This window comes from Haemorhous mexicanus, chromosome 13 (assembly GCF_027477595.1).
Source record: "Haemorhous mexicanus isolate bHaeMex1 chromosome 13, bHaeMex1.pri, whole genome shotgun sequence".
NCBI classification, from domain to species: domain Eukaryota; kingdom Metazoa; phylum Chordata; class Aves; order Passeriformes; family Fringillidae; genus Haemorhous; species Haemorhous mexicanus.
In genome coordinates this window covers 4,998,095-5,024,611 of record NC_082353.1, presented here as the reverse complement: position 1 = coordinate 5,024,611, position 26,517 = coordinate 4,998,095, and the positions used below count along the sequence as shown (strand labels likewise).

General features: G+C 44.1%; 1 protein-coding gene across 10 annotated transcripts in view; it reads right to left on the bottom strand.

The window, feature by feature from the left end:
- Positions 1–26,517, bottom strand: part of MYO9A (myosin IXA) — a 175,545-nt gene that overhangs the window by 118,546 nt on the left and 30,482 nt on the right. For all 10 annotated transcript variants that reach the window (XM_059858011.1, XM_059858020.1, XM_059858015.1 and 7 more), the window contains exon 2: positions 24,706–25,627. In XM_059858011.1, coding sequence (XP_059713994.1) covers positions 24,706–25,548 — 843 coding nt within the window. In that variant the 5' untranslated portion in view covers positions 25,549–25,627. The remainder of the gene's footprint in view (positions 1–24,705; positions 25,628–26,517) is intronic.

Here is a 26,517-nt window from a genome sequence, read left to right as displayed (position 1 = left end):
AAACACACAGGGAAGAAAAAAACCATACTGGAATTTTTGAAATTAAATGTCTTTTTTGTGTGTCCAGGGCACTCACAAATTTCTTCTTCCTCCTGAAACATATACAGAAGGATGAAAAAGATAATTTTCCCTAGTTTTCATTCCACTTGAAACCAAGCTCCCAGCACTCTTCTTGCCCTGTTATATTGCTTTTTAACAGAAATGTATTGAATTATGTCCAGAACATAAACTGCACATACACTACTTAATGCTAAATCCCTTCCCATTATTGCTCCTGCCCCGGGAAGAGCTTTGAAACCTGCAGCTCCCACCTCCTGATAAAATCTTCCAGCCCAAACTGATCTGCTAAAACAACCCCACTATGATGGACCTCTCTGATTTTCAATTCCCATGAGGAGCCACCTCTGTGCAGAGAGATCACAGCCCCCAAGGAAGCACCAAAGCCAAAAGGTATGAGGTACAGCTTGAATAGCTGCAAAGAAAAAGAGCTTTTATATGAACCCCTCAAGCTGTGGTTCAACAGTAATACTGAAAATCTAATTTAGAGCAGCTAAACATGACTCAAAGCAGCAACACCTCGGGGTTTTGCTCTCTTGGTTGTGGCTCCGTGTCCCACACTGACAGATGAACCCAGCGGTGCCTCTGTGGTCAAAAGCACAAACCACAGATTATTTATGGTGTTTGTGCTGCAATGCCCAAGCCTGCCCCACAGCCCTGACCTGCCACACTCTGACCTTTAAAGACCTGCAAACTTTCCGACCTCGCTGTTCTCCACTCCAAGGGGCCACTGCAGCACCTTGAAGAGCAAACACGGGTTTTCCATCTCACACAAGGCAGAACCACAGCGTGGTTTGGGTTGGAAAGGACCTGGAACATCATCCAGAGCCACCCCCTGCCATGGGCAGAGACACTTTCCACTAGACCAGGGTGCTCCAAGCCCCATTCAGCCTGGCCTGGGATGCTTCCAGGGATGGGACAGCCACAGCTCAGGGCAACCTGTGCCAGGGCTTCACCACCCTCACAGGAAAGAACTTCTTCCTAACATCCAATATAAATCTCTCCTTTTTTAGTTAAAAACTGTTCCCCCCTTGTCCTGTTCCTCCATCCCTTTCCTACATTCCTCTCCAGCTCTCCTGGAGCTCCTTTAAGCATTGGAAGGGGCTCTGAGGTCTCCCCAGAGCCTTCTCTTGTCCAGGTGAGCACCCCCAGCTCTCCCAGCCTGGCTCCAGAGCAGAGGGACTCCAGCCCTCAGAACATCTCTGTGGCCTCCTCTGAACCCTTGAACCAAAACATGACAAAGCAACTTAAAGTCAAGGTGTATAATTGGTGATATTTGTCTCTAACATTTTAGAGAAAGCATGTCCTGGCTGTGGGCATGAACAGAATCTAATCCTACACCAGTCTTTGGCAGCAAACACAGCAGAACATCTCCTTGGTGGTGTTTGCTTCCTGTGGTAGCTGGATTTTTTTTTGCTTATGAGCTTCTCAAACCCATGGAGTTTCCTGTTTCTTCCCATAAAATCAATACTCAATTTTTAAGCAGGTGCAGCAACCAAAAGGTGCACACCTGTCCTGTCCCTGCTCTTTGCTACCCACAAAAGAACCTTTCAAATACATGACCTACAAATACTTCAGATGGGGAAAGTCCAGAGGATAAAGACACCAGGGAAGTGCTGATGAGACCATTCCTCTCCCTCCTGCCCCTATGGAGGACATGGAGAACAGGTCCATAAGGCTTGCAAGCCTGCCCAAAGGGCCAACACCTTATTTAAGGAGCCTCCCCACACCAACCAAAAACACAATTTGCTGCATTTATGAAGTTTAAAATGCTCTTCATCCCTTCACTGACACTTCACTGTCAATGACAGCGCAGCCACCACTACATGGAATTAAACTTGGCAGCATTCTTCCAACAAAAAGCACACCAAATCCTTCATTCCATAATTACAATTACTGAACAGCAGCCAAGTGAGTTCTACCCATTAACAGACAAACCCTCCTGGGATTAAACTAATGTGTAAAATACAACCCTCATGGTAAAAACTATAAAACATCTTTTAAAATATTTTTTTCTCATTACAGACAGTTTATGTCAACTAAAAATGTTTTGTCATGGTAAGACACTTGCACTGACCCTACCTGGGGTGAAGACTGAAATTATTTCACTTTCCCCCTCTGGGGAATCAAGTCAACATGCTGGAATGGAGAATCATAGAATTGTGGAATAGCCTGAGTTGGAAAGGTTCCACAGGGACCATCAAGTCCAACTCCTGTCCCTGCACAGGACACCATAATAAATCCCTGTCCCTGAGAGCACTGTCCCAGCTGCTGGGGCTCTGGCAGCCTTGGGGCCATGGCCATTCCCTGGGGAGCCTGCTGAGTGCCTGAGCCTGCTCTGGGGGAAGAACCTCTCCCAGATATCCAACCTATCTCTTCCCCACACAGCTCCAGCCCTTCCCTCAGGTCCTGTCCCTGGTAACCACAGAGGAGCTCAGTGCCTGCAGAAATTAAATAACAAATTTTTTGCAACAACCTGTCTTAAAATACAGGCTCAGTTACGACCATGTGTCTTTGGGCACATTGAGTTTACACTCCCCAGTACAAATATGGAAGAGAAGGACTTTTAATGGGAGAGCAGCAACTTACAGAAGGTTTAGGAGTCAATTTAGTTGAAGTGCCAATGTAATGGAAATATCCAGAGCACCATTATGAGATAAAATACCTGAGATAAACTCTACACAATACACCCTTGTTTGGGAGATATGATGCAGAAGCTGTATCAGCAATATAAGAAATAGGATTTAGTGTCTGCATTCCCAGCAAACACTCCAGTGTTGGCAGAATTTTTCCCACATTTAAGTACAGCATCAGACCACTGCAGCTTCTTCCTTTCAAGTGATGCACTGGAAAAAAAAAAGGAATTGCCATGAAACCAGAATGTAGGAAAACAAAACCCCAAAACCCAAGCAAAGCCTCTGACCTAAGTCCTCCTCCCAAACAGGGACACTTTTCCTACTCAAGTGCAGTAATGGGAAAAAAAGCCCAGCTGAGCTGGCAGCCACCAGCAAACACCCATACAGCAGATCCTGGAGGCACAGGCTGCCAAATCCCTACGGTCTGGCCGACATTCCTGCTCCTCTGCTCAGACATTCATGTTTTTGTGAGCAGGGTGGACAACCCTGGGAAGAAGAGCCAAAGGCTCATGTTTTCCAGCAAACTCGCATACATTGGCCAGCAAATCTTTGGGTGGAAAAAAAACTTCATCCTAGGTTGAGCTTCGGATTTAAAGAAGCATCCCAAAATGAAGCTGGAAAAGTTGGTGTTATTATAGTGTCTCTCCAACTCCCAACATTCATAATCTGCAGCCAAAGAACAAACTTTACTCTGTCAAATGCAGGCAGCAAGGGTCTAACGGGTGCCAGGAATGAGCAAAATCTCCTTATTGGTGCTTCAAATGATTTTTTTATAGGATAAAGACGTAAAATAATCACAATAAAACAGTAATGGCAATAAAATGACCAGTTGGAAACAAGACATAGCTGAAGGAGGAGGTTTTACACTCTCCCAGTCAGCAATACAAGTACTGTAAACAAGCACTGCAGTGGGAACAAAGCAGCACTGCTGGAATGGCAACAGATTACCCATGGTGACCCATTAATGTGTATATTTCAAGTGATGACTGAGGAGGGTATAACCTATATAACAGGTTATATTATGCATTGCAGCATCAAGCCATATCATGATTTCCTTCTCACCTTTCATAATCCCCTCATGCAGAGCTGGTTGAAGGGCAGCCATGCAGTATAAACTGCAGCTGCAGCAAATAAAACTTGTCTGCCATTGCTAGAAACAGCCTTATACAGTGCCAGGAGCACTGCTGGCTTCCTTTACTTTAATTAAAGTAATACTGCAAATAACGGAGTGAGAGCATCCCCAGGGGGACCTTTGGGATGCTGGTGGAGGAGAAGACAGACCTGCCCTGGCAGCCCCAAATCCCACCTGGCCTGGGTTCAACTCTCGGTGTGGGCAGCAAGGGAGGGGAGGATTCTGCCCCTCTGCCCCCTCAGGTGAGACCCCACCTGCAGAGCTGCCTCCAGCCCTGAGCACCCAGCACAGGGAGGACCTGGAGCTGCTGGAGAGAGCCCAGAGGAGGCCACGGAGATGCTCTGAGGGTGGAGCCCCTCTGCTCTGCAGAAACAGAGCTGGGGGTGCTCACCTGGACAGGAGAAGGCTCCCGGGAGAGCTCTGAGCCCCTGCCAGGGCCTGAAGGGGCTCCAGGAGAGCTGGAGAGGGACTGGGGACAAGGGATGGAGTGACAAAACAAGGGAGAACGGCTTCCCACTGCCAGAGGGCATTGGGAAGGAATTTCTGTCTGTGAGGGTGTTGATGCCCTGGCACAGGTTGCCCAGGGAAGCTGAGGATCCCCCTGGATTCTTGGAAGTATCCAAGGCCAGGCTGGATGGGGCTTGGAGCAACCTGCTCTAGTCGAAGCTATCCCTGTCCCATGGCAGGGGTTGGAACAAGATGGGCTTTAAGGTCTTTCCAACCCAAACCATGCTGTAATTCCATGATAATAAACAGGTAACAACAGTCTCAGCACCACATTTGCCTTTTCCTTCTCAAAACTGAGGCCTTTGAGTCTCCAGAGCTCCTCATCACTCGAGTCTCATCTGCCCTGAAGCCCCTGATAAAGAAAATATAACTTTTCTATTTTCAAACAGTCAATCATTTTCAACAGTCACATATTTCAGTGCTCTGCAGAAGATGGGGGTAAATTCCTGTCTCCAAAACACCTCCTGGTTTTAGAGCATGGAGCATTACATCCTGCTGTAGAAAGCCACCTCTCACCTGTGGCTTCACATCCTTCCCAAAGCAACAAGGTTTGGGTCTTTTTGGCCTTCCTGGAAACATTGATGTTTCAAATGACACAATACACAAACCAAGTGCTACTTTTTAAGATATAATTTCATCATGCCAAACCATCCACACAGGAACCTATATCCTGAGATCACTTCGGGGTGACGTTTTGCCGCGCCCTTGTCGCCGTTGACACCTGCTGACACTCTCGTAGCACTCACACTTGCTGAAGCTGTGACTCACTGATTTTAGGAGCTGCTGATGACAAAGTGCCATCACCCCAGCCTGACTGTGGCTCCCACTGCCACACCACTCACTTCAGGTGGAGCAGCTGTGGACCCTCAGCCTGAGGGCAGGTCTGGAATCAATCCATCAGAGTCCTGGGAGGTTGTCTTGAAGAAGACTCAATGCCAACCCCAGGTGAAGCCACAGCCCCTGCCCAGCACAGAAACTAAACACTGCCCATTGGCAAGAGACTCATCCCTTGCAGAGGCATCCTCACCAGATTCCACCCCCTCCTTCCCAGACATCAGCCTCAAATTCAGGGAGAGGGATATGGTCTGGTGGACAAGACTTGGACACTCTCCAGCCCCTTGAGAAACCCTCTCCAAGTCCCTTCAAAACTCTAGTTTTTTACCCTTTTTTTTTTAATATAATGATTTGACGTGGGGCCATAAATGTTTGGAAATGAAGTTTCAACTTCCTATTGCATACTTGGGTAGCTCAAAAAATGCTCAAAAAAAAACCCCAAAAAAAAAAGCATTCACTGCACACTCTGGGCTTGATATAAGTTTTCCTGCAGTTTGTCACCAAAATTAATGCCACAAAGTAAAAGGCAGGAGAAAGTGTCCCTATCGTAACACTCCCCATCTGGAACCTCTTAGCAGAGGCACAGAGCCCTGATGTATATTTGACACACAGTTTTTCCTGCTTTTCCCAAGAGAAATATGTGTAATGAAGAAAAACAAAAACACGTTAGGCAGCAACCAAAACATACCAGTGTAACCCGAGCCTCTGCCTGGCTCCCGCCCCTGCTGTCCTTCCTCTCAGACCTCAGCCACTTTCTGCTTCTTACAGACAAAAAAAATCATCCACGCCCTCCCCTCCAACAAACAAAAACCAACCAAATCAGAGCTCCGTCATTAAATCCACAGAATAAAACCCACATTTGTCTTCTGTCACGTAAAAAATCTCTCGAGTAAAGTGAAGGTTAAACGTGAATCCACATATCTCCAGCCCTTCCTTGCTTTTCTGTGGGATTATATAAATAATCTACAACTCCTCTTGACACGATTCCAAAATTTCAAGCGCCACTGAGCAGCAGCATAAAATTTCCATGCCTCGTACACAGTTTGGATGAGTCGCTTCCCCCACGGCAACTCTGCTTATCTTTTCCAGCTTTTGTAATGTTTCAGTAGCCACAGGCAGCTTCAGATGTCTGACTGATCCATAAAAACACCTTTTCCCTTATTTTCACAGTTCAAACAGTGAAGTAAGAGCTTAAAAAGACTTATTAGTAAGTGTTGGGATGGAGCACAACACCTGCAGACCGGGGCATAGCAGTGAAAAAATTATTATCTCATTGGATCAATGGGAAATATTGAAAAATAATTGTCTTTTCAGGGACCAGAATATTTGATAAGCACCAGGAAAAACAAGAGCTGGCATTGGGTTTTTTCAGGGAGCAAAAGAAAAGTCTCAAAAATCAGCGTGTTCCTATCAGATATTTGTATTAGGAGAGGGTGTCTGTTTCCAGCCGTTCAGTAAAGCAAAACAGGACAATTCAACAGGTACCGCCTGTCACCTTCCCAGAGGAATCAGTTGGGGGTTTCTTTGAGGCCACCATGGAGAGGTTTCCTATGAACTGAACCAGGTTCCTGGGCTGGGAGTAAATCTGACACCAGTGCATCCCTTCCCTGCAGAGGAGGAGCAGCTGCGAGGCGAGCGCGGAGCAGCCGATGCCCCGTGGCACGAGATTGGCACGGTGCTGCAATTCTGCTTGTCATGGGAGAGCTCTGCAGGCAGGGAAGGAGCTTTCACTTCCAAGCTTATCCTGCCAAAACCACCTATTTAGCTTTGCACAATGTTCCTTAACACTGCCAAGGCCGGTATTTCTGAGAACAGAGCTTTGGGGTTTAAAGGACAAGAAAATCCAACCTAAAAAGGAAAGCCCTGAATTAATGAAATTAGGGGAAACGTGGTGAGATTTTATACCCCAGCTTTCCACATCATTTCAAAACCAACAGGGATATTTTTCTGCTGTCCACCTCTTCCTAGCCCGGCTCTGCAAAATGCCAAATGGTTGGGATGGATGTGAGGAGTGTGTTTTCCTTTTCCTTTTTCTCAAGGGCAGGAGTAAAACTGAGCCCAGGCCTGGTGTGCCAGGGCAGATGTGCTGCCAGCGTGCCAAGGATGCAAAGACCTTGCTGCTCCTTCTCTCTGCACCAAGAAGAGCAGCAGCTCTTCACCATCCACCTTGGCCAAGCAGGAGAGATCACGAGGGGGGGACTCAAAGCACCTTCCTTCAATTCCATGTTTTCATGTATGTATTAAGAAATGTAGTTTGAGGTGGTATATTCCATGGAGGGGCAGGATTTTTAACAACACTTCAAGTATAAATTTTTACACATCCAAGACTTTCAGGAGCAAAGAGCCAGCCCAAACCACCCACTCGGCCTTGATTTGACCCAAAATGGAGCAAACCAGAGAAAGGAATGCAGTCCAAATTTTTACAGCAGCATCCAAGTGCCACTGAAGCTCCACCTGGGATCTCCCCCCACCAGCTGCTGAGATCTTTCCAGATGTGAGGGGGGTAGGGAAGGGAAGCAGGAGGAGGATGCCATGTCACTGAGAATGTCTTAGAACAAATTAAGTCTCCAAAGGCATTTAATAGCATTTAAATTTGCCATCTCCTTAGTCTATGTCCATAATATTTTGTGGAACACCAGCTTTTCAAACCTTCCTGCCCTCCAGAAGAACACAGGATAACGGGTATATGCAATAATGCATAAATAGTACAAATATTGCAAAGAAAGGTGTATTGGATGAAGTGCTGGTGACCTGCTGTGTTGGGAGCTCTGCACAAGTGTTTCCCACTCCAGCTGCCAGCAGGAGAAACACAGCAGATACACTTGGAGAATCCACAGGGGCATTGCTTGCCGGAGCAAACGGCAAACCAGACTTCATTATCCAATTAATTTCATGTGAATATGCAAGGCTCTGTTTGAGCACACTCTCATTAATTTCCCTCTCCTCTGATTTCCAGTACACAGGTATTGCACATCTCATTTCTTTTAACATCTCTTCTCCTTCCTTGCCACCACACAGCCTGACAAACCCTCCTTGATTGTTCCTTACTCTGATGATACTCAGTCTCCCTCCAACATGGCGTAACTAAAAACATTTACAACTCCCCTTGTAGAAATTTGCAGCCTCTACAATAGTAAAATTCAGAGCATCATTTCTTTGTTCAGCCTTTGAAGAATCACTACAGTGTGTTTAAACCTTTTAGTAAACCTCCTGCAATTAAATACATAGTGAATAAAATAAAATCACAACCTGATGTTGGTATCAGAGTAGCTGCGATAGGACACAGAAAGAGGTGGGAAATTTTGTAGACAGATGTTAGAGTATCTTTAACCAGCCTGACTGGAATAGCTGGAAAACCCAGCCAGGATTTGAGTACATGTCTTCTGCCAGGCTGAGACAAACTGCAAAGCTCAAGTACAAATTTGGAGTCTTTTTTCTCCATGTATCAAAGAGATTCATTGGTTGAACTTAATGGGAGAAAAGGATCCTTAACCAGAGGAGCCCAGGGATGTGAAAAGGCAGAGGAAAAACAAGCACTCCCTGTGCTGAGCAGCAATACATAATTTATAACCCAAATAAAACCACATTTCCATCTATTATTTGGGAGTGAGTGGTGACCTAACACGCAGCAGCACAGCACAATGAGGAGTGAGCCATTACTAATTACACTTGGTTTGTAAAAATGAACGGAGAACCAGAGGTTATTTGCAAGGAAAGGAGCTGTTGGCACTCTGGCACTTGCTCCAGGAGCGAGGCTGGAATGCTGGAACATCCCTCCCTGCAGGGCCAAGGGCAGAACAGACCCCAGAGGCACAGCCCCATCATCCTTGCATGATAGAGCATCTCCAGAGGGTGAATGTCTTGGATCACAGTGACTGATCCAAGATATAATTTTGTGTTCTCAATAAAAAACATAAGAATACATCCAAACCCATTGTTTTGATGTCCTAAATGTCCCTTCATACAGCAGAACAAGGGAGGTGATGGTTGACAGGATTTTAGTCAAGCTCAGACCTGCCAATGGAAAACAGGCTGGAGGGAGACTTGGATCCAGATCTCACATTTTCCAGCACCTATTATCCATGAAAACAACAAGGACATGATCACTCAAGTGGTCAAAATATCTCCACAAATATCTCCTAGAGGGAAAAAATCTTGGAAAGATTTTGTGGGTGTAGAGCTGAAAGATCCCTCCCTTAAATAACAACACACACGTCATCCTGAAAGTGGGAATACAGCAAGGAGCTCAGCCACTCTTGTTGCATTTAGGATGATGTGATTTTATTATTTTTTCAACCTTCTTTATTATCATTTCTTTCCTTTTTGCATTAAAAAATGCATGCAGAAGGAATCATTGGATTGCATCTGTTTATCCTGGCTAGGGAAGATGGGGATGCTGCTCCCGCTGGCTCACTCAAAGCAGCTTTATAAACCCCAACAAAAACACCATGAGAGCTAACTAAGGAGGGATTTGTTTGCATCTTTCAAGAGAATATTAAATGTATTTCCTTATTGACCTTAATCAGCAAGTAGAACACTACATTAAAAAAATTAAACTCATGTGAAAACAGCATTTCTTCTCTAAATAGATCTGCCCGCAGTTCAGGAGGAGGGTGGAAAAGGAAACTAAAACACTGACAGAAAGGAAAACCAGAGAAAGAAACCTTTCTTTCTCTTGCTGAGCCTCATCCTCTTGTTTATAACTCCCAAGGGGAACAGCAGCACGATTGTCCTACCTCGTGCTGGCTGGATTTCAGCAGGAAGGCTTCGCTCACCCGGCCTCCAGCATCCGATAGCGAGGCCTTTCCCTGACCATCTCTCTTTTTTACTGCTCCTTCCTCCCCATCTCCCCCCTTGGATGGTGTCCAGGATAGGGGGGTTACTGATAATTCACCAGCTTCCCAGGCTGAAGTCACAATAATAATTAAAACCCAGGAGGGGATTGAAACAAGGCATGAAAAAATAATCCCACAGTATCAGGGACTGGACCAAAGTAAAAAAGGTGGGGGGGGAAAGGAGAGAATTGGTGCTAAGGAGCTCTAAAATCTGAGTTTGATGATCAGTGATGCTGAGAATCAACAGCACCTTCAGAGATTTCCACCTGTATTCTGCTGTACCCTGGGACATTTGGCACAAATACATGGGGAATACTATTCCCAACTGCATCAAGACCCTGATCCAGCCTACAAACATATGGTTTGGGGGTTGCTACTGCATTTGCAATCCTTCCACTGCCACTTGAGAAAAAAACGCATCAAAGATAACTCATGTGAGAGGCAGAAAGAGGGAGGGAAATATCCACACTGAATTATCCACACATTTAAGTCCTGACTCACTGAACTGTTCACCTTCTGTGTGCCCTTAACTCCATCTCTGGCACCAGCCACCCACAAGATGTACAAAATTAAATTGAATTGATTCTATGGCAAGGAGTGGGATGGGAGAAAAAAATAAAGGACCATTATTTTTCCTGAAAACACTCTGAGCAATTATAGGTGCCCTGCTCCAGCTGCATCCTTGTCCAGAGAAATTTGGCTCGTAAGAAACTGAAGTGTGGGTCTGGCAATCAGGGGTGAAGTTGAATTAACTGTGGTTTGAATCCAGTCAAATAAATGAAAGTCCTTCCAACCCTGCCCATTCCATAGTTCTATTAAGTGCAGTAACTTTTCTCAAAGTAAGAAACTTATTAGTAAGCTCAAACCTATTTTCTATTTTGAATTTCCAGTTGAAAGCTTGAAATTTAATTAAACTCCTTGGAAAAATTAGTGGTTAAGATCTTATGATATGATAACCATGAAGCAATTTAAAAAGTACAACCATTAAATCAAAATATAGACTTATGGCTCCTTCAGTAGTTGCTCTCACAGATCCTCATGCCTTAAGCCAGGAGGGTGAGACGTCCTGCTTATTCAAAAAGCTTCTCCCAGCTCCAGTTCTCTTGCCAAACAAACACAATTAACATGGAAAACCAGAAATATTTCACTTACTCATAATTCTATCTTAATGAAGCTTTCCCAGCATCAAAAGCCCACTGAGGGGAGACAATCTAACAACCCACAAGAGTGCTGCAGCATAGATGGAACAAAAAGCCTGCCTATTCCTCAAGTACCCCCTGCCCAACGGGGTCAATCTGCACAGAGCAGGACAAACACTCCATTTGCTGATAGCTCATGGATGTCTTTAAAAGTTCAGAGATCAATAAAGTGCAGTTAAAAAACTTCATCTAGGGGGGCTCTAATGTGATGGGGATTAATCAGATGCTGACCCACGCTGCTCTAAACTTGAAAATGGACCGCAGTGACAACCTGATCTGATTCAGAGAGACAAACAGAAAGAAAATAATGCATTTTTATTTCATATTTCTTTAACTCATGCATATACTATATCTATTTTATATTTTTATATCTCATATGTTGGATTTTATTAATATATCTTGAACACGTATTGTATATTTATTTTCTTTCACTATATCTAATATTTGACAATTAGGGAATTGTAAAATATTTGACAATAGGGAATGCATTTTTGTTGTAGGCTAACACAAAGCAGGAATTGCCATATCCTTAACCCCAGAGCAACCACAGCCAGTACCATTTAAGCAAGGCCACTCCCATCAGTAAAAATCCACTCTGTGCCCCAGCTCCCTCCTGACTCATCACCTGGGGGATGCACGGGAAATCAGAGTAATCTGAACTCATGTTTTTTATCATTTCAAGCTCTTCCAAGGAAAAACGTGGCGCTTGGCCCTCGCTAATCGCGCTGTCCATTGGATGATGCCTTACCTCAAGCATCCAAGTGAGCGCCCACTCTGTCGATAAACCCTGCTGATAAATCTAATTAACGCCAGCTGAAAACCAGGCTAACATCAATAGTTGTCTTTTTTTTTTCAAAAAAGCATTATGTTTTCTTCCAGTTTCACTGAAATTATTTGGCTTTCCTGCAGCAGATGAAAACCAGATGTTGCAAAGCGGGAAGGGCTGCACAATCCAGCATGAAAACCCAGGACTGCAACAGGCAGGTCGCACCCATTCATTACCCACATATTTCCCTTCTGCCATGAGGTTATTTCTATTGCATCTCTGTGATTACAAATATTATAATTGTGATGTAACTCTAGAAAGCCCCGGGTCGTCCCTCGCAGCCCAGGGCCGCACGCGAGCCGAAAGGCGCCGGCAGAGTTTCTTTGTGCTGTGTAAGCACTTTGGACAGCCTTAATGCCAATATTATGCTTTGTAATCCCTCCTGGAGCAGCCCAAGCCCGGGATTAATCCAGGTTTAACAGCTCTTGGATGCCCACTTGTTACACTGAGAACATTCAAGAAGGCAAGGAGTTTGTGTGCATGGACAGCAGGCAATTTAGGAAGTTTCACTGTGCAAAATTGAAGGTGCACCCCCATTCCCCTGATTTGCAGCCCAAGGTGGAGAAGCAGGAGTTGGGTTATTTATCATTTTTAGCAGCTACATGATGCAAAAGTGGGGAGCATTACTGCATAATGGGTGCATTCAGACTGACTGGCTATATGCACCAGCAATGGAAATGGCAGGGGTGACCCTGTGCTGAATTTTTAGACATATTCCCCTAGCCAGAAAGAACTTAGAATTCTCTTTCCACAATATTATTTTTTAAAATTTTAATTTTAATCTAACATGTCCAGCAATAGAATATTCTGATTTAAAGCAAAGATCTAGTGGCAATCTGGACAGGACGTGGGAGCAGGTCTTTGTGTGCTTCAATTTGCATGAAAGAAAGCAGAAAAAAAAGGGGAAAATAAACCTGGTGCTGGATTTGCAGCACAAAAATCACTGCCCAGCAACACTGACAGCACTGGTGGGAATTACACATCATCAGCATCCCAGTGTGGAGCAGCTGCTATTCCAAGGAATCCACTGAAATTCCTTTAAAACTGGCTTAATTCCTATGAATTTCACATCACAGGGATGTAGCCATGTACTGGAGCAGCATCTCCACTCATACCAAACATGCAACAAACATACCTCACATTTCACTGACAGATGCAATAATTACCATATTGGACAAATTTCCATTGCTAAATACTCTCCAAAATATTTTAATTATCCACCACAGCTGTGCTTTTCCATAGCATAAAGGGTTTACTTCTGTCATAGCTTGAGAATTAAGTTCAAATAAAGCTTTTTACATTCACATTAAGCCATGACCCAGGGAATGCAACGGGGTTTTACCTGAGTAATTGTTTGGGGATTCTATATGACACCTGAGATGTTATATTATTATTGCTGTTGGTATTATTATTATTAGTAGTAGTAATTATGAACACCTAGGACACCAACAACACAGATGGTTTTGTATATATGTATGTAGATATATTGCTATTACATAGATTATTACAGGACATTATATATATATATATATATATAAATTTGGACTACTTTGAGTCACCTGCAATGCAGATTTTTCTTTGTGCATATATATTATTACATTACATATATTAATATAACAAATATCATTACAGATGTCATTTTGAACTTCTTTGACACCTGCAATGCAGACTGGGGGGTGTGTGTGTATATATATGTAATTACACCATTATTATTACATTTATTATTAGGGCAGCTATTATAATATATATATTATTTTGGATATGTATGTGACACCTGCACTGCAGATTTATGTGTGCATGCATGTAAAATATATGTCAGTATTACAGGAGATACTAATGTATTATTATTACTATAGGAGATATTAACTTATATTATTATACAAGTTGTTGTTGTTATTTATTTGATTTTGATATGACACCTGCAATGCAGATTTCTACCTGCTCTGTATGAAGTGTCCCAAAACTTCCAAAATCCCATGGCAGGTTTTCCTCTAGCGCTGTTTTGGAGAAACTAAAACAAATTGCTCATAATTTTCCATGGACAGCACATCCTGGTGCTGGCCATCCCCCACAACGAGCAGTGAGGTTTTGCAGGCTGATTGTGTGCATTCATCCACTCCTGATTCACAGCTCTGGTGAAAAGCAGGGATCAGGGGAAATCGAGCGATCCGGGACGCGACGGACAAAACAAAGAGACGGTGATGAACGCCAGAAAACAACTCCCAGGTCGGGCTTGGCAGCGGGCTGGGATTAGATCACTGCGAATCCTGGCTTAAGGAAAGCTCCAGCGTGAATTTCCTGACTAAGGTAAAAAAAAACCTGGCTCAAATTTATGACCTGCTGGCAAGGTTACCTCTATCCCAGAGGCCTCCAAATACCAGGAACACTCTGGCCCAGAAATGCAGAGTTCAGCCTAATAATTCAAACACATTCCTCCGAGCATCGCCAGCTCCACGGCTGTAGCCTTGGAGATAAAGACAAACTCTGATGTCTCCAACTCCACATTTTTCAGAGCCTTAAACTAAACCAGAAAAGTGTATTTCCAAAGTTTGCAAAGTTCTCTTTCAATGAAGAAGTGGATATGAGCCTTGTAGAGAAGGTTGTTTTAAGGAGACAACACCAAATCTTCCCCATCTCCATCAGATGGAAACCATTCTCCCTGTATTTGCTGAACAACAAAAAGAAAAGTGCATTTTCTGCTCCTCAGGACTAATTTTCCAAACCTCCTTAATTAAAGGATAATTCAATTTGTACATGTAAGAAGAAAACCCCAACTGAACCCCACAATTTCCCACAGGAGAGACTCAGGACTACTCCTTACATCTACCAGCCTGTATGTAGAATATTTGGAATCCTGAAAAATTTCTTCAAAAAAGGATTTTGTGTTATGAAATCTGCTTTGTCTCTTTTTCTTTTGTTTCTTCATTTATTTCTTTTCTATTTCTTCTCCAAGCACATCAGATGCTTAACTGAAGTCTGGATCTGCTCTGCTTTGGAAAGCACTCAAGCAAAAAATATTTGGGAGACAGCTCCCAACCAACCAAACCAAAACTTTGCTCCCCAAACCTGCTGTTTCTCAAAAAAACCTTTTTGATTTCCTCAATGATAAGGCAAATGAAGTATAAACATTTTATCCTTATGTTGGATGTGAGCATTTTTACCCAGCTGCTTTCATTCTCCTTTGTTATCCTTCACTGAGATCCTTGGCTAAGATTTTTCTCCCAATTAAAAACCTTAAGTCAATCTGCCCGTTTTGGGACAATCAGTAAATCTTTGGTGTCTACCACCAAGTCAGTGCACAGGAATCACGTTCTTTTGTTCTTATTTCCTCCTTTCAAATGAGAATAGTGTGGATCTAGACAACATTGACAAAAAAAAAATTATATTTTAAAAAATTACATTATGGGTAGAAATTGCTCAACTTTTCCTTTTTTCCTTTTTTAATATATATACATATATATGTTCTATAACTATAAATAATGTTTTTCATAACAGCCAACAATCCTGATTTGTCTTGTGCTGTACTAAATTTTCAATTATTTTGATTCTTAATCAATATTGTAACATCTTTTCCTCTACTCAGGCTTTCCTTATAGCCATTGATAGTGAAGCTGACCCTAAAATACCTATTCAGACTTATTAGATGAAGACTGTGCCAATGTAGGAGATCCCTGAGCTACAACTGCCTGAAAGTGGTAGGACTGGCAGGCAAGTCTCATCCTGCCCTGCCTCATGTCCTCCCAGGGCTGGGATGAGGATGAGGTGAAGCCTTCATCTGTGGCAGCACAGGGATCCTTGTTGGACAGGAGGAAGACCTCACTCTCCATGGCTCTTCACTCCTAAACAGGAGGTGCTTCCCTTCAGCTTCACGGGAGCAGGGAGCGATGGTGGGACACCAACTACCCAGGGAGAGAGAGCTCTGTTAACTTGCTGATGCAAAGTGGACATAATTTGTTTTTTATACTTTATATGTTAAAAATAAATCATCTACTAAAGGTCTGCACTGTTTGAAACTCTTCAGATTCTGCTTGCCCTTTCATCTTCCCTGTTGCAGCCTCTGCCCAGAGAAGTCCAAATCCCCAATCACAGTGACAAAGCCAAAGGCTCAACTGTCTGGCACAACGTTGATTCCTCATCCATCTTAATTAAGGGAATAGAAGGGAGCTGCAATCTGCTGCTGCCATTAAGGAAGATCCCTTCTGCAAACACAGCAAACAATGATTTTATTTGCCTACCCTGAATTGCTGCCATGAGCTCCTGTGAGGCTTGTGCAACGTGGGATTGGGACAGGATTGTTCCACCAGCCTCCACCGAGCTTTAACTTAACCTCTACATAATATTTAACCTTAAACAGCAAACAAATGGGAGCAGCTCCCTGCCTCTGCCTCCCTGAAGTGCCTGACTGCTTTTAACTGAGTCTTCTTGGATTTGGCAAAGCCATTGGGGCAAATCAGGAGGCACTTGGTTAAACTCCTTTATATCCTCAAGATGTTGAAAGAACAAAAATGCAATCCACCTGCTGTAGAAGAGGTGGACAACAATGCCCATCCCAGCAATTCCTGGGTTGAGGCATTTTCAGTGACACGATCCTAAATGATGACCATCATCACACTGCTCAGTGAATGCACTGCCTTGGAAAGTAACAATCACAAGCATGAACACCAGCTCAACTGGAGGTCTCCTAGTCCTGATATGTCAGTATTCTTGGTGCAGCTGTCACACCTCTGCATAGATGGACCAAAATATCGTGTTTGCTTTTTTTTATGACACCTCAGTGCATGAATCAACCCAAGTATGAAGTTGTCTCAGTCCCTCAGTTGCTGGAATTATCATCAAGTCTATTCCCCTAGGAATCATACAGGGAAAGAAGATGTACACATTGCATCGCTGAACAGCTGTAGTTATCACAGAATCCTGGAATCATTGAGATTGGAAAAGACCTCTGAGATCATCGAATCCAACCTGTGACCAATCACCACCTCATCAGCCAGACCAGAGCACTGAGTGCATGTCCAGTCATTCCTTCAAGGCCTTCAGGGATGGGGACACCTCCTTCCTGGGCAGCCCATTCCAATGCCTAATCACACCTTCTGTGAAAAAACTCTTCCTGATGTCCAATCTGAACCTCCCTTGAGGCAGCTTAAGACAAAGAAAGTCCTCTTGTCCTGTCCTTCCTTTCCTTGGAGCACGGCCCAACCCCCACCAGGCTGCACCCTCCTGTCAGGGAGTTGAGGAGAGTGGAGCAGAGCTCCAGAGGCTGCAGGGATGAGGAAGGGCCTGGAGCACCTCCCTGCTGACGAGAGGCTCAGGGGGCTGGGGCTGTTCAGCCTGGAGAGGGGCCCTCAGCCCTGGGTATCCCTGGGTGCAGGGAGGGGCAGAGCAGGGCCCAGCAATGGCACCAGAGCCACAGGCAGGGACTGAGCCCAGACAGTTCCATCTGAACATGAGGAAGAACTTTTTCACTGTGCAGTGACTGAGCACTGGACAGATTGTCCATAGAGGCTGTGGAGTCACTGGAGATATTCCAGAGCTGTCTGGACACAATCCTGTGCCCTGTGCTCTGGAACAGCCCTGCCTGAGCAGGGAGGTGGCACCAGGTGACCACTGTGGTCCCTGCCATAACTAACCACACTTTCTCTGTCCCCCACCCTACAAAATTAGGGGCAATAACAATTAATTGTTACAAGTAGCAATTCATGCCCTATAAATTACAAGGGGGAGCCTCTCTCCCTTGAAGACATGGAGGACAGAGCCAGAAAATCACATCTGCTCCCTTGGGATACAATTTCTGAGCTCAGTAGGACACTGTCATTGAGCTGTCAGGAGAGGGATTTGCTCCTGGGGCAGCAAACCCAAATGCTCTCCCAGAGGTGTTTAAGTGACAACACTCTCATTCTGGGCCCAGAAAAGCCACAGGGACGGCAGAAACCGTTAAAAAGCCCAAATTTGTCAAATTACCACCAAAGCTGGGTGTAGTCCCTGTCCTACAAAGGCTCCTTGTTCCCAGGCTCTTCTGTTCCCCACCAAGGGCTGCAGCACAGCACCCACCTGGCATCCACCCAGCACCCAGCCCAGCCACCAGAGAAGTCAAAAGGGTCTCTCAGTAAGTGCTCCTGAAAACAAAAAAAAAAATCTGTATTTTGACAGGGAGAAGGGGGAGGGGGAAGAAACAAAATCCCTACTAAGGCATTAACTCCTCACTCCATGACTAGAAAAACATGGTGCTGTATTAACTATGCACATTAAGGATAAAAAGTCCTTGTCTCAGTTAAGTTTTCACAGAAGCCTTGCTGAACAGCAGCAACATGATCTTTGATTGAAAACACTATTTATCAAAGTGCTACATTATAACTACAGCAGTTGTTAAATAGAGAGAAAAAGGAAAAAGTAAGGTGTCAGAAAATGTGCCCTTCCTTCGTGTTTTGTTAAATGTGCACCTTGATATTCAAGTTTTACCAGAAAAGCTGAATACAAACCCAAATAACAGAAACACTGGTGGAGTAAGTCAGAGAAAGATATTTTAAAAATAGTATTAGAAAGTAAATTGTTCTCTAATATCATATATTACTGAGCATCATCTCAGTTTACACAAACATGTGGTCCCTGCCAGGGTCAGATTCAGGGTTATTTTGTATAGATACATAAATATTTATGGAATCTGGATAGCCAGAAATCCTGATACTTAGTGATCCATAAAGTCTGGCTATCTAGAGGTCCATAAAGTCAGGATGTCTTGCAAGGTGAGCACTCCACCCAACAAGGGCAGGATTTATTTGGCATTTCCCTCCTGGAAACAAAATACCTCCTAATTCTTAAGGGTGGAGAAAAAGCAGCTTCATATAAACCTCCTTTAATAGGAAATCCATCTCCCCACTGTCATCTCAGGGAAGAAACATCATTTTTTGTCATTCAATTGCAATAATCTGGACTTTGGAGTAATGAAATATTTGCTGAAGATAGCATGTAATGAAAAACAATAACCAATATTAGACCCAGGCACTGATACAGCCCATCTGGATATGGCAGGAAGACTCTACAGTGAAAATATTGAATAATTCAGTGTCAGAAATAGGGATGAACAAGATGCTATTTGATACAGAGCCTGAAACTGTAAAACCTCCCCAGCTGAAGAATCCCAGCATTTTGCAAGCGCTGGTGAAAAGCAGTTGGTGCCTGAGCCTTGCTGTGGGAATCCTTTGTGTCAGGCCTGCACAAATTCTTCCCACATTAGGCATCAGCTGGATAATCGCCGTGTGCTGCTCTCTCTCTAACCTTTTCAGGCACTGGGGAGGCAAGAATGCAGAGGGGAAAAAATCCTGGCTGCTGTGTTCACACCTACCCCAAACTCAGATGGCAGAGCAGTGATAATTGCACATATCATAGGTTAAGAATTATTAAAAGTGAATAATGAGCAGAAGAAAAAATATTCCCTCTCCCCTTCATATAAATAATTTTTTTTGATATAAAACTTTTAGAGCCACACAATATGAGAAAATTACTTAAAAAAGAGTGTACTGGAAACAGAACATTGTGAACTGAATCAGAGAATCTATTTTCTTTTGTTAAATCCATTTTAATGGAATTTGGTTACCTCCCATTAATACTGTTCCAAATGGAGGGCAAAAATGTAAATATACTAAAATTTTATTTCCCATTAATACTGTTTCAAGCAGAAATAGAGAAAAAAAAAGGGAATAGAGTCAAAGCTTACATCCCATTAGCATTGTTCCAGGTAAAAATATGAATATGGTCCATTTGCAAATGTCATTTCTCACAGGCAAATAACAGTGCCCTAATTCCTATATGAATTGAGTATCCCCTCATCCTCATTCCACAGTACAGGAGTTCAGAGTCTGGGATGTGCCAGTGGAGCTGGCTCCCACCTAGGATAACTGCAGGTCTGGCACCCACAGGAGAAGCAGCAGAGGCTGCATGCACAGGGAGCTCTGGCCCCTCCGTGCTGTCCTGTGCTACCAGAACCTGCTGGAAGTCCAGGACACGCCTGATCATTCCAGTTAATTGATTTTTCTAACTCGACTCAATGGCTCTTTGTTTGGTTCTGGAAGCATTCAGCAGCATCCACTGCAATTCCAGCAGTGTGGACTCGTTCTGCTCACAACTCACAGGGCTGCACCTCCAGCTGACAGGGCTCAATTCAGCTGGGAGGACCCTGAATATTAGCACAAAATGCTGGAAAATAACATCCAACATCTTCTGGATGCTGTCTGCATTTCCCTCTAACAACCCTACAATCAGGATTAAGTAAATAAGAAAAAATAAAGGCTTTCAGCTTCCCAGGCTTTCAGGTGGCAACTCTGACTTCCCCACAAAAGCAAAACACACACATTGCACAACACTGCTCCAGAAACTAAAAAGCAACTCCAGCTGCTGTTCTTAAGGTTCCTGTGCAAACCACCACCACTGGCAATGCAAATAGCAGGGCCATGTCTACAGAAAGCTCTCTGCAATTCTTTCCAAAGCAATTCAAGCAGTCAATTCCCTTTTTTTTCTGGCAGAGATGCCGCAGATGCATATCAGCTGTGAAGGGCAGCAGCAGCTCCCCTTGGCCACTGCCTGTGCTCCGAGGCCTCTCCCAGGAATACAGCTCTTGGCTTTTTTTTTTTTTTTAAAGCAACTGAGAGATCCCCACTGGGATGTCTGAAAAGGCAAATAAACAGCTGCTCAGACAACACATCTGCTGTGTGTAGCTGCCATGGCTGTACTCCTGTGACAAATGAGATGCTGAGAAAGGGACCGACGGTAAAACAATCTGGTGCAGACTCCTTGAGACCAAGGTTCATCCAATACCTGTCTGAGCACCTTTGGGCATACCTGAGCCAGGGAGGATTTTCCAACTTTTGCAGTTTTATGCAGAATTGAAAATAAATTAGACGATGTAATAAATTAACTCGCATTCAGAGCTGCCCAGAAAGCTGAAGCATGGTCTAGGAGGATGGAGGAGGATGCTCACAGGCTGTACCATGTACCAGTACAAGGTGATGATCCCATCCACATCCCACCTCTAAGGGTTACAGTCCATAAAAACAAGCTGGGATTCCAACATAAAGTTCATCTGGATGTTTCTAGCTAATATAATTAAAGAGAATACAGGGTTTTAAAACACTGTTCCAAGTTCACATCAACAAGTTCCCTAGATCAGGGATAAAATATCCCTGCAGGGATAAAGCACAGCTCTCCAGGCAGAGCACAAATTGAATCACGGCATGATTTGGACTGGAAGGGAACTTCAAAGGTCATCTAATCCAACCCCCTGCCCTGGGCAGGAACACCTTCCACTAGACCTGCTTGTTCAGCCTCTTCAACCTAACCTTGAATGCTTCCAGGGATGGAGCAGCCACATCTTTTCCAGTGTGAAGAAATTTTTCCAACCTAAACCTCCCCTGGCACATCTTGAGGCCATTTCCTCTTGTCCTCTCCCTTGTTCCCTGGGAGCAGAGCCTGTCCTCCATCTGGCTGTCCCCTCCTGTCAGGGAGCTGGGGAGAGCCAGAAGGTCCCCCCTGAGCCTCCTTTTCTCCAGGCTGAGCCTCCCCAGCTCTCTCAGCTGCTCCTGGTGCTCCAGCCCCTCAATGTCTTCTTGAGCTGTGGCACTATGGGCTCCTGATGGAGGATGAAGATGAGCAGAAGTCATCTCCACCTCAAGTATTGCATGGAGTCAATCAGAAACAGAATGGAACTTCACATGTGGAACTCTCCCTCAATTAACTACACAAAATTATGGATTTTGAGAAGCTTGGTCTTGAAACTAAAGAGCCAGAGTGCAAAATTTTAGTAAGCTCAGCTCTGCTAAAGAAGCAAGTTTTTACAGGGCAAAATGTGTTTTATAAGGAAATGGGGAAAAGCAGGAAAAATATAATCACCTGATTTTTTAAAAATTGGAATCTTGTTATTAGAAAAATTAATATGGTATTTAAGGAATATAATTTATGAAAAAATATATAAATATGCAAATATTTTAAAATATCATTTATCACCAAAAGAAGCATATTGCAACCATTCCAAGGAGCACCACTACAACAAAATTTTCCTTTTAAATCCCAGCAGAAGAAAAAGAAAATCCATAGGATTTACATCAAATACACTTTAAAAGGACACGCCTGGTCTCAGTACACACCTCAAACCATGTGCAACTAGTGAATGATGTCACCCTGTTCAAAGGGCAGTAACAGCTTGTCTTGACAGCCATCCCCAAAAGTCCAATTTGGACAAGACTCAGGAATCTCATGCAAAAAAAAAAAAAAAAAAAAAAAATCCCAAACAATAGCCTGAAGCTGTTCATGAAAGGTAAATTAGGAAAACAGAGAAGCTGCAGAAAAAAAAAAAAAATTCTTAATTTTGCTCCACTTCCGCTCCTGCTGTGTGAGCATGACCACAAAGGCATTCCCAGGAACAGGAGGTTCCATGCACTTGTCCTGCCAGAGACACTTTTCAGGCAGAGAAAGAAATCAATGGGTCCAAGTGAGCTGTTGGTTGCTCCATTTTCTAAATCAGAAGTCACAGCACAAAGAGCTGTGTCGCTGCCTCTGAAGGACAAACCTGAGCTGAACACAATCTGATCTTAAATATGCAAAGGGAATGCACAAGGTGTCTGGAGGAGAGAAGAAGAGCAAAGGAAAAGAAGAAAAAAAAAATCCCCAAAAGTTTGGCATCTAAACTTCCAGAGTTTATTCAGTTTATTTCAACCACAACTTAAAAGGTCAAATCTGCAAACATTTTGCAGAGTAAGGCAGCCCAAAGCTCTGCTCTGAAGATCCCTTTCTTGGGAAATTCTAGAAAGAGAAGGAAAAGCAGAAATATAGCCACTTTATCTTTCAGGCTGCCTGATTTGTGACTGTTTAGGACCAGTGCTGGCAGAGCAGAACAAATTCTGGATTACCCCCACTTTTTCCAAGAGGCCTGGAAGCAGACACAGCACAACAGCAGCCATCCAGCTGCTGGAGTGAAGGAATGCAAACTTCTGTTCCAACAGGAAAAAAAAAAAAAAAAAACAAACAAAAAACCAGATATGATTCAGGACTTTTTTCCCCTCAAAAACAGCTGCGGATCTTGCGAAAGGAAAACAAAAGGCTGGAGTGCATCCCTGCCCTCCACCTCATCCCAGCAAACACAACTTGCCAGACACTGGGGCTTTGAGCAACCTCAGCTAGAGGAAAGGGAACCAAGGAGAGGAACTACAAAGCTGCTTTTTAAAGGAAAAGAATATTAAAAATAAGGAAGGAATTCTTCCCTGTGATGGTGGAGAGGCCCTGGCATAGGTTGCACAGAGAAGCTCCAAGCCCCATTCCTGGAAGTGTTCCAGGCCAGGTTAGACAGGGCTTGGAGCAGCCTGGAATAGAGGAAGGTGTTGCTGCTCATGGCAGGGGGTGGAATGGGATGATCCCTTCAAACCCAAACCATTCCATGAATGGTCCCCAGAAGAAGTGAGTGGCCACATCCAGAGCAGGATTCCCAGCAAACCATTTGTGATGCCTCTCTCCATCCAACAGCCAAGCAAACAGACAACCTATTCCTGAGAAAAGTAGAATCTAAGGCAAAAAAACAATTCCCCAAACTTCCCTCTACCTCTCTTTTCACAGAGATCTTTCTTCCCCACCTCCAGAAATCTAACCTAGGCAGACATGCTCCCTCTGACACTGCTAAAGAGAACTATAAAATGACCTTGGTCCAACATGACACATTAAGCAACCTATCAAAAACAAAAGAGCATGGAAGTGTTTCAAATAAATAACAGGACTACAGGTGGAATAACAGGACTGGAGGTGGAATGCAGTAGTCTTCATCCCAGTTTTCTGAAATTAATGTGGTCACCAATGTGGATCACCACAGTAACCACCATTAATTACAGGAGCCTGGTCTGATGTTTTCTCATCAACGCCAGGGAGTGAGAGGGAGAGGATGCATGCACCAAAACTCCTCCATGAATCATGGCTTCCAAGGACAATGGCATTCCATTCCAAGCTGACACATCATCTGTGTGCAGATGGGCTTTAGGCAACAAAATTCTAACCAGCAAAGCTGGCAATTCCAAGGAAAACTATAGGGCAAACTCATGACAAATTAATTAATGAATGCTGGCATCCCACTTCAGAGTTTCATACCTGAAAAGCTGACGGCCAAGTTTATCTAACCTCTAATACAAAGGAAGAGTCCTCATAAAGGAGCCAATAAGTGGCCAAATCAAGCACTCATGGTTAGAAAACAATTTTGACCGTGAAAGTCACCTTTAATTTCTTCCCCAGCTCAAAGAAGCTGACTCCACAGAAACTCCATAAATACAACATTATCAATACATTGTGTGCAATGAAATCCCTTTTCAATATACTAGAAAATTACTACTGGTAATTCTCATTTCCATTTTCCCACTGAGAAACCACCGAGATAAACCAGCACTGAGAAACACTTGAGTGAAAACAAAGCATTAACAAATTTGGCAGTAAGCCATCTGCTGTACTTTTGTTTTTTCCTCTTTTTTTTTTTTTTTTCTGGAAGCAGGTAATATTCTATAGGTGGAAACACAAGCTTCTCTCATTGCTAATGCTGTTGTCACTTCATTATCAGTATTTAGCAGATAGCCACAGAGTTAAAATAAAATCCCAACTACTCAGGTTTGGTTTTTTTCACCGTTAAAACATTTCCACACTACTATCGTTTCCATGTTACCTCAAGCACTGGGCCAGCTCCAAGAATAATCTGTTCTACTCCACTGGCAAATCCCTTCTGGCTGAGGGCGGTGAGGTGATGAATCAGAAAGTTGGTGCTCTGTGTCTTTCCCGAGCCGCTCTCTCCTGAAATCACGATGCACTGGTTCTTCTTCCTCTGGAGCATAGCATGGTAAGCCACATCTGCCACAGCATAAATGTGGGGCTCCAGCTTGCCCAGCTGATGGTTATCGTACATCTTCACATACTTGGGGTTATAAATAGGTAGGAACTTGAAGGGATTAATAACAATGAGGATGCTGCCAACGTAGGTGTAGATTTTTTCCTGCTTGAAGCGGTTTCTGAGATTTTCCAGGAGCGTTTTCTCGTTCAGGTCCGGCAAACCGCACAAGTCGTCGTAGTCCTTCTGCTGGGGCTGGGGGAGGAAGCCTCGCTCCACCATCCTGCGCCGCTCCTCCGTCACCCGCAGCCAGGACTGGAGGCTCCCGTAGTGGATGGAGCCATCCAGGTTCTTCTCCCGCAGCAGGAAGCGATAATCCTCGCCGCTGATGCGGTTCTCCAGCGCCATGCGCGGCCACAGCATCATGCGCTGCACCGGGCAGTCCGTGGGGTTGAGGATCCATTCCTCCCCTCCAAACTCCTTCACTTCAGCCAACACGTAACATTTTGTTTTTTCCAGCTGGAGTTTGTTGATGAGCGAGTCAATGACCTCGGCGGCCGTGGACGTTTTCCTGGCGGTGATGGGGCAGTAGATTGTCCCCTCTGCGATGCTCCCGGGGTAGATGTGCAGTGTGTACTCGCTATCCTCAAAGCGTCGTCTGCCTCCAACATCATTCACACTCATATTGGATCCTTTCCCATCAGTCCCTGGGCTGCATAGTCAGGACTGTGTTGTATCTTGTCAGGTCATCATGTCAGCAAGGCTGAAAAAAAACCCCAGAATAAAACCAGGTTAGGTGTTATCCTATAAACACCCCAAAGCTGTAGCAGATAAAGGTATTCAACATCCAACACTACACACACAGCACAGTCTCCCTTTATTCCCCCTCCCACAGCACCTCAAGCTTTTGCTAATTTTGCCCCCAGTCTGAGATATCAGAAACACCCTCTGATTTTCAGTGAAAATTTTGTGAGCAACACACCGGACAACCTCCTGAATCAACCTCATGGGTGCGTGGTACTCAGCATCCACAAATTTTAGCTGCTAAAACAAAATGACCATCACCTTCCCCTGCACACCTGGCCCTTGCTACAGATGCATTTTTCCACTGTCCTGTGCCAGTGAAGAGGAGATAAACTCCTCCCTGTCCAGGAGATTTTTAACTCGTGATGATTTAATCAGCAGCACTTTTTCCCCTACTAAGTCACCCATTTTCAGGGATGTGCATATCTCACACTGAATACGAGTTATTGCAACCAAATCCTTTGTTGCCTACATTGCACTTTTTATTTCTCTTGTACTGCTTTAAACCAAACAAATCCATATCTCTGGCAATGAAACATCAACTGTGCAGTTGATTTCTAAAACTTCATCACTACAAGAAGATAACACACCACCAGCAGCCCCAGATAAAAGCAAATTCAGAGTTCAAGGGCCCCAGTTCTCCACCAGTTCTAGCAAACTCCAAACTGCCCTGGAAGATGTTGAGAGTTATTCCAAAAGAAAGACAAAAGGGAACTAGGGAGAAAAGCAGGACCCTCAGAACAAGGATCTGGGCAATCAGGTGGCAGTGACACTTCATACAGATTAAAGTTTACATGGACACATATCCTAATGTTATTTGTAATGGTGAGGTTTTCGTTGAGCACTGCC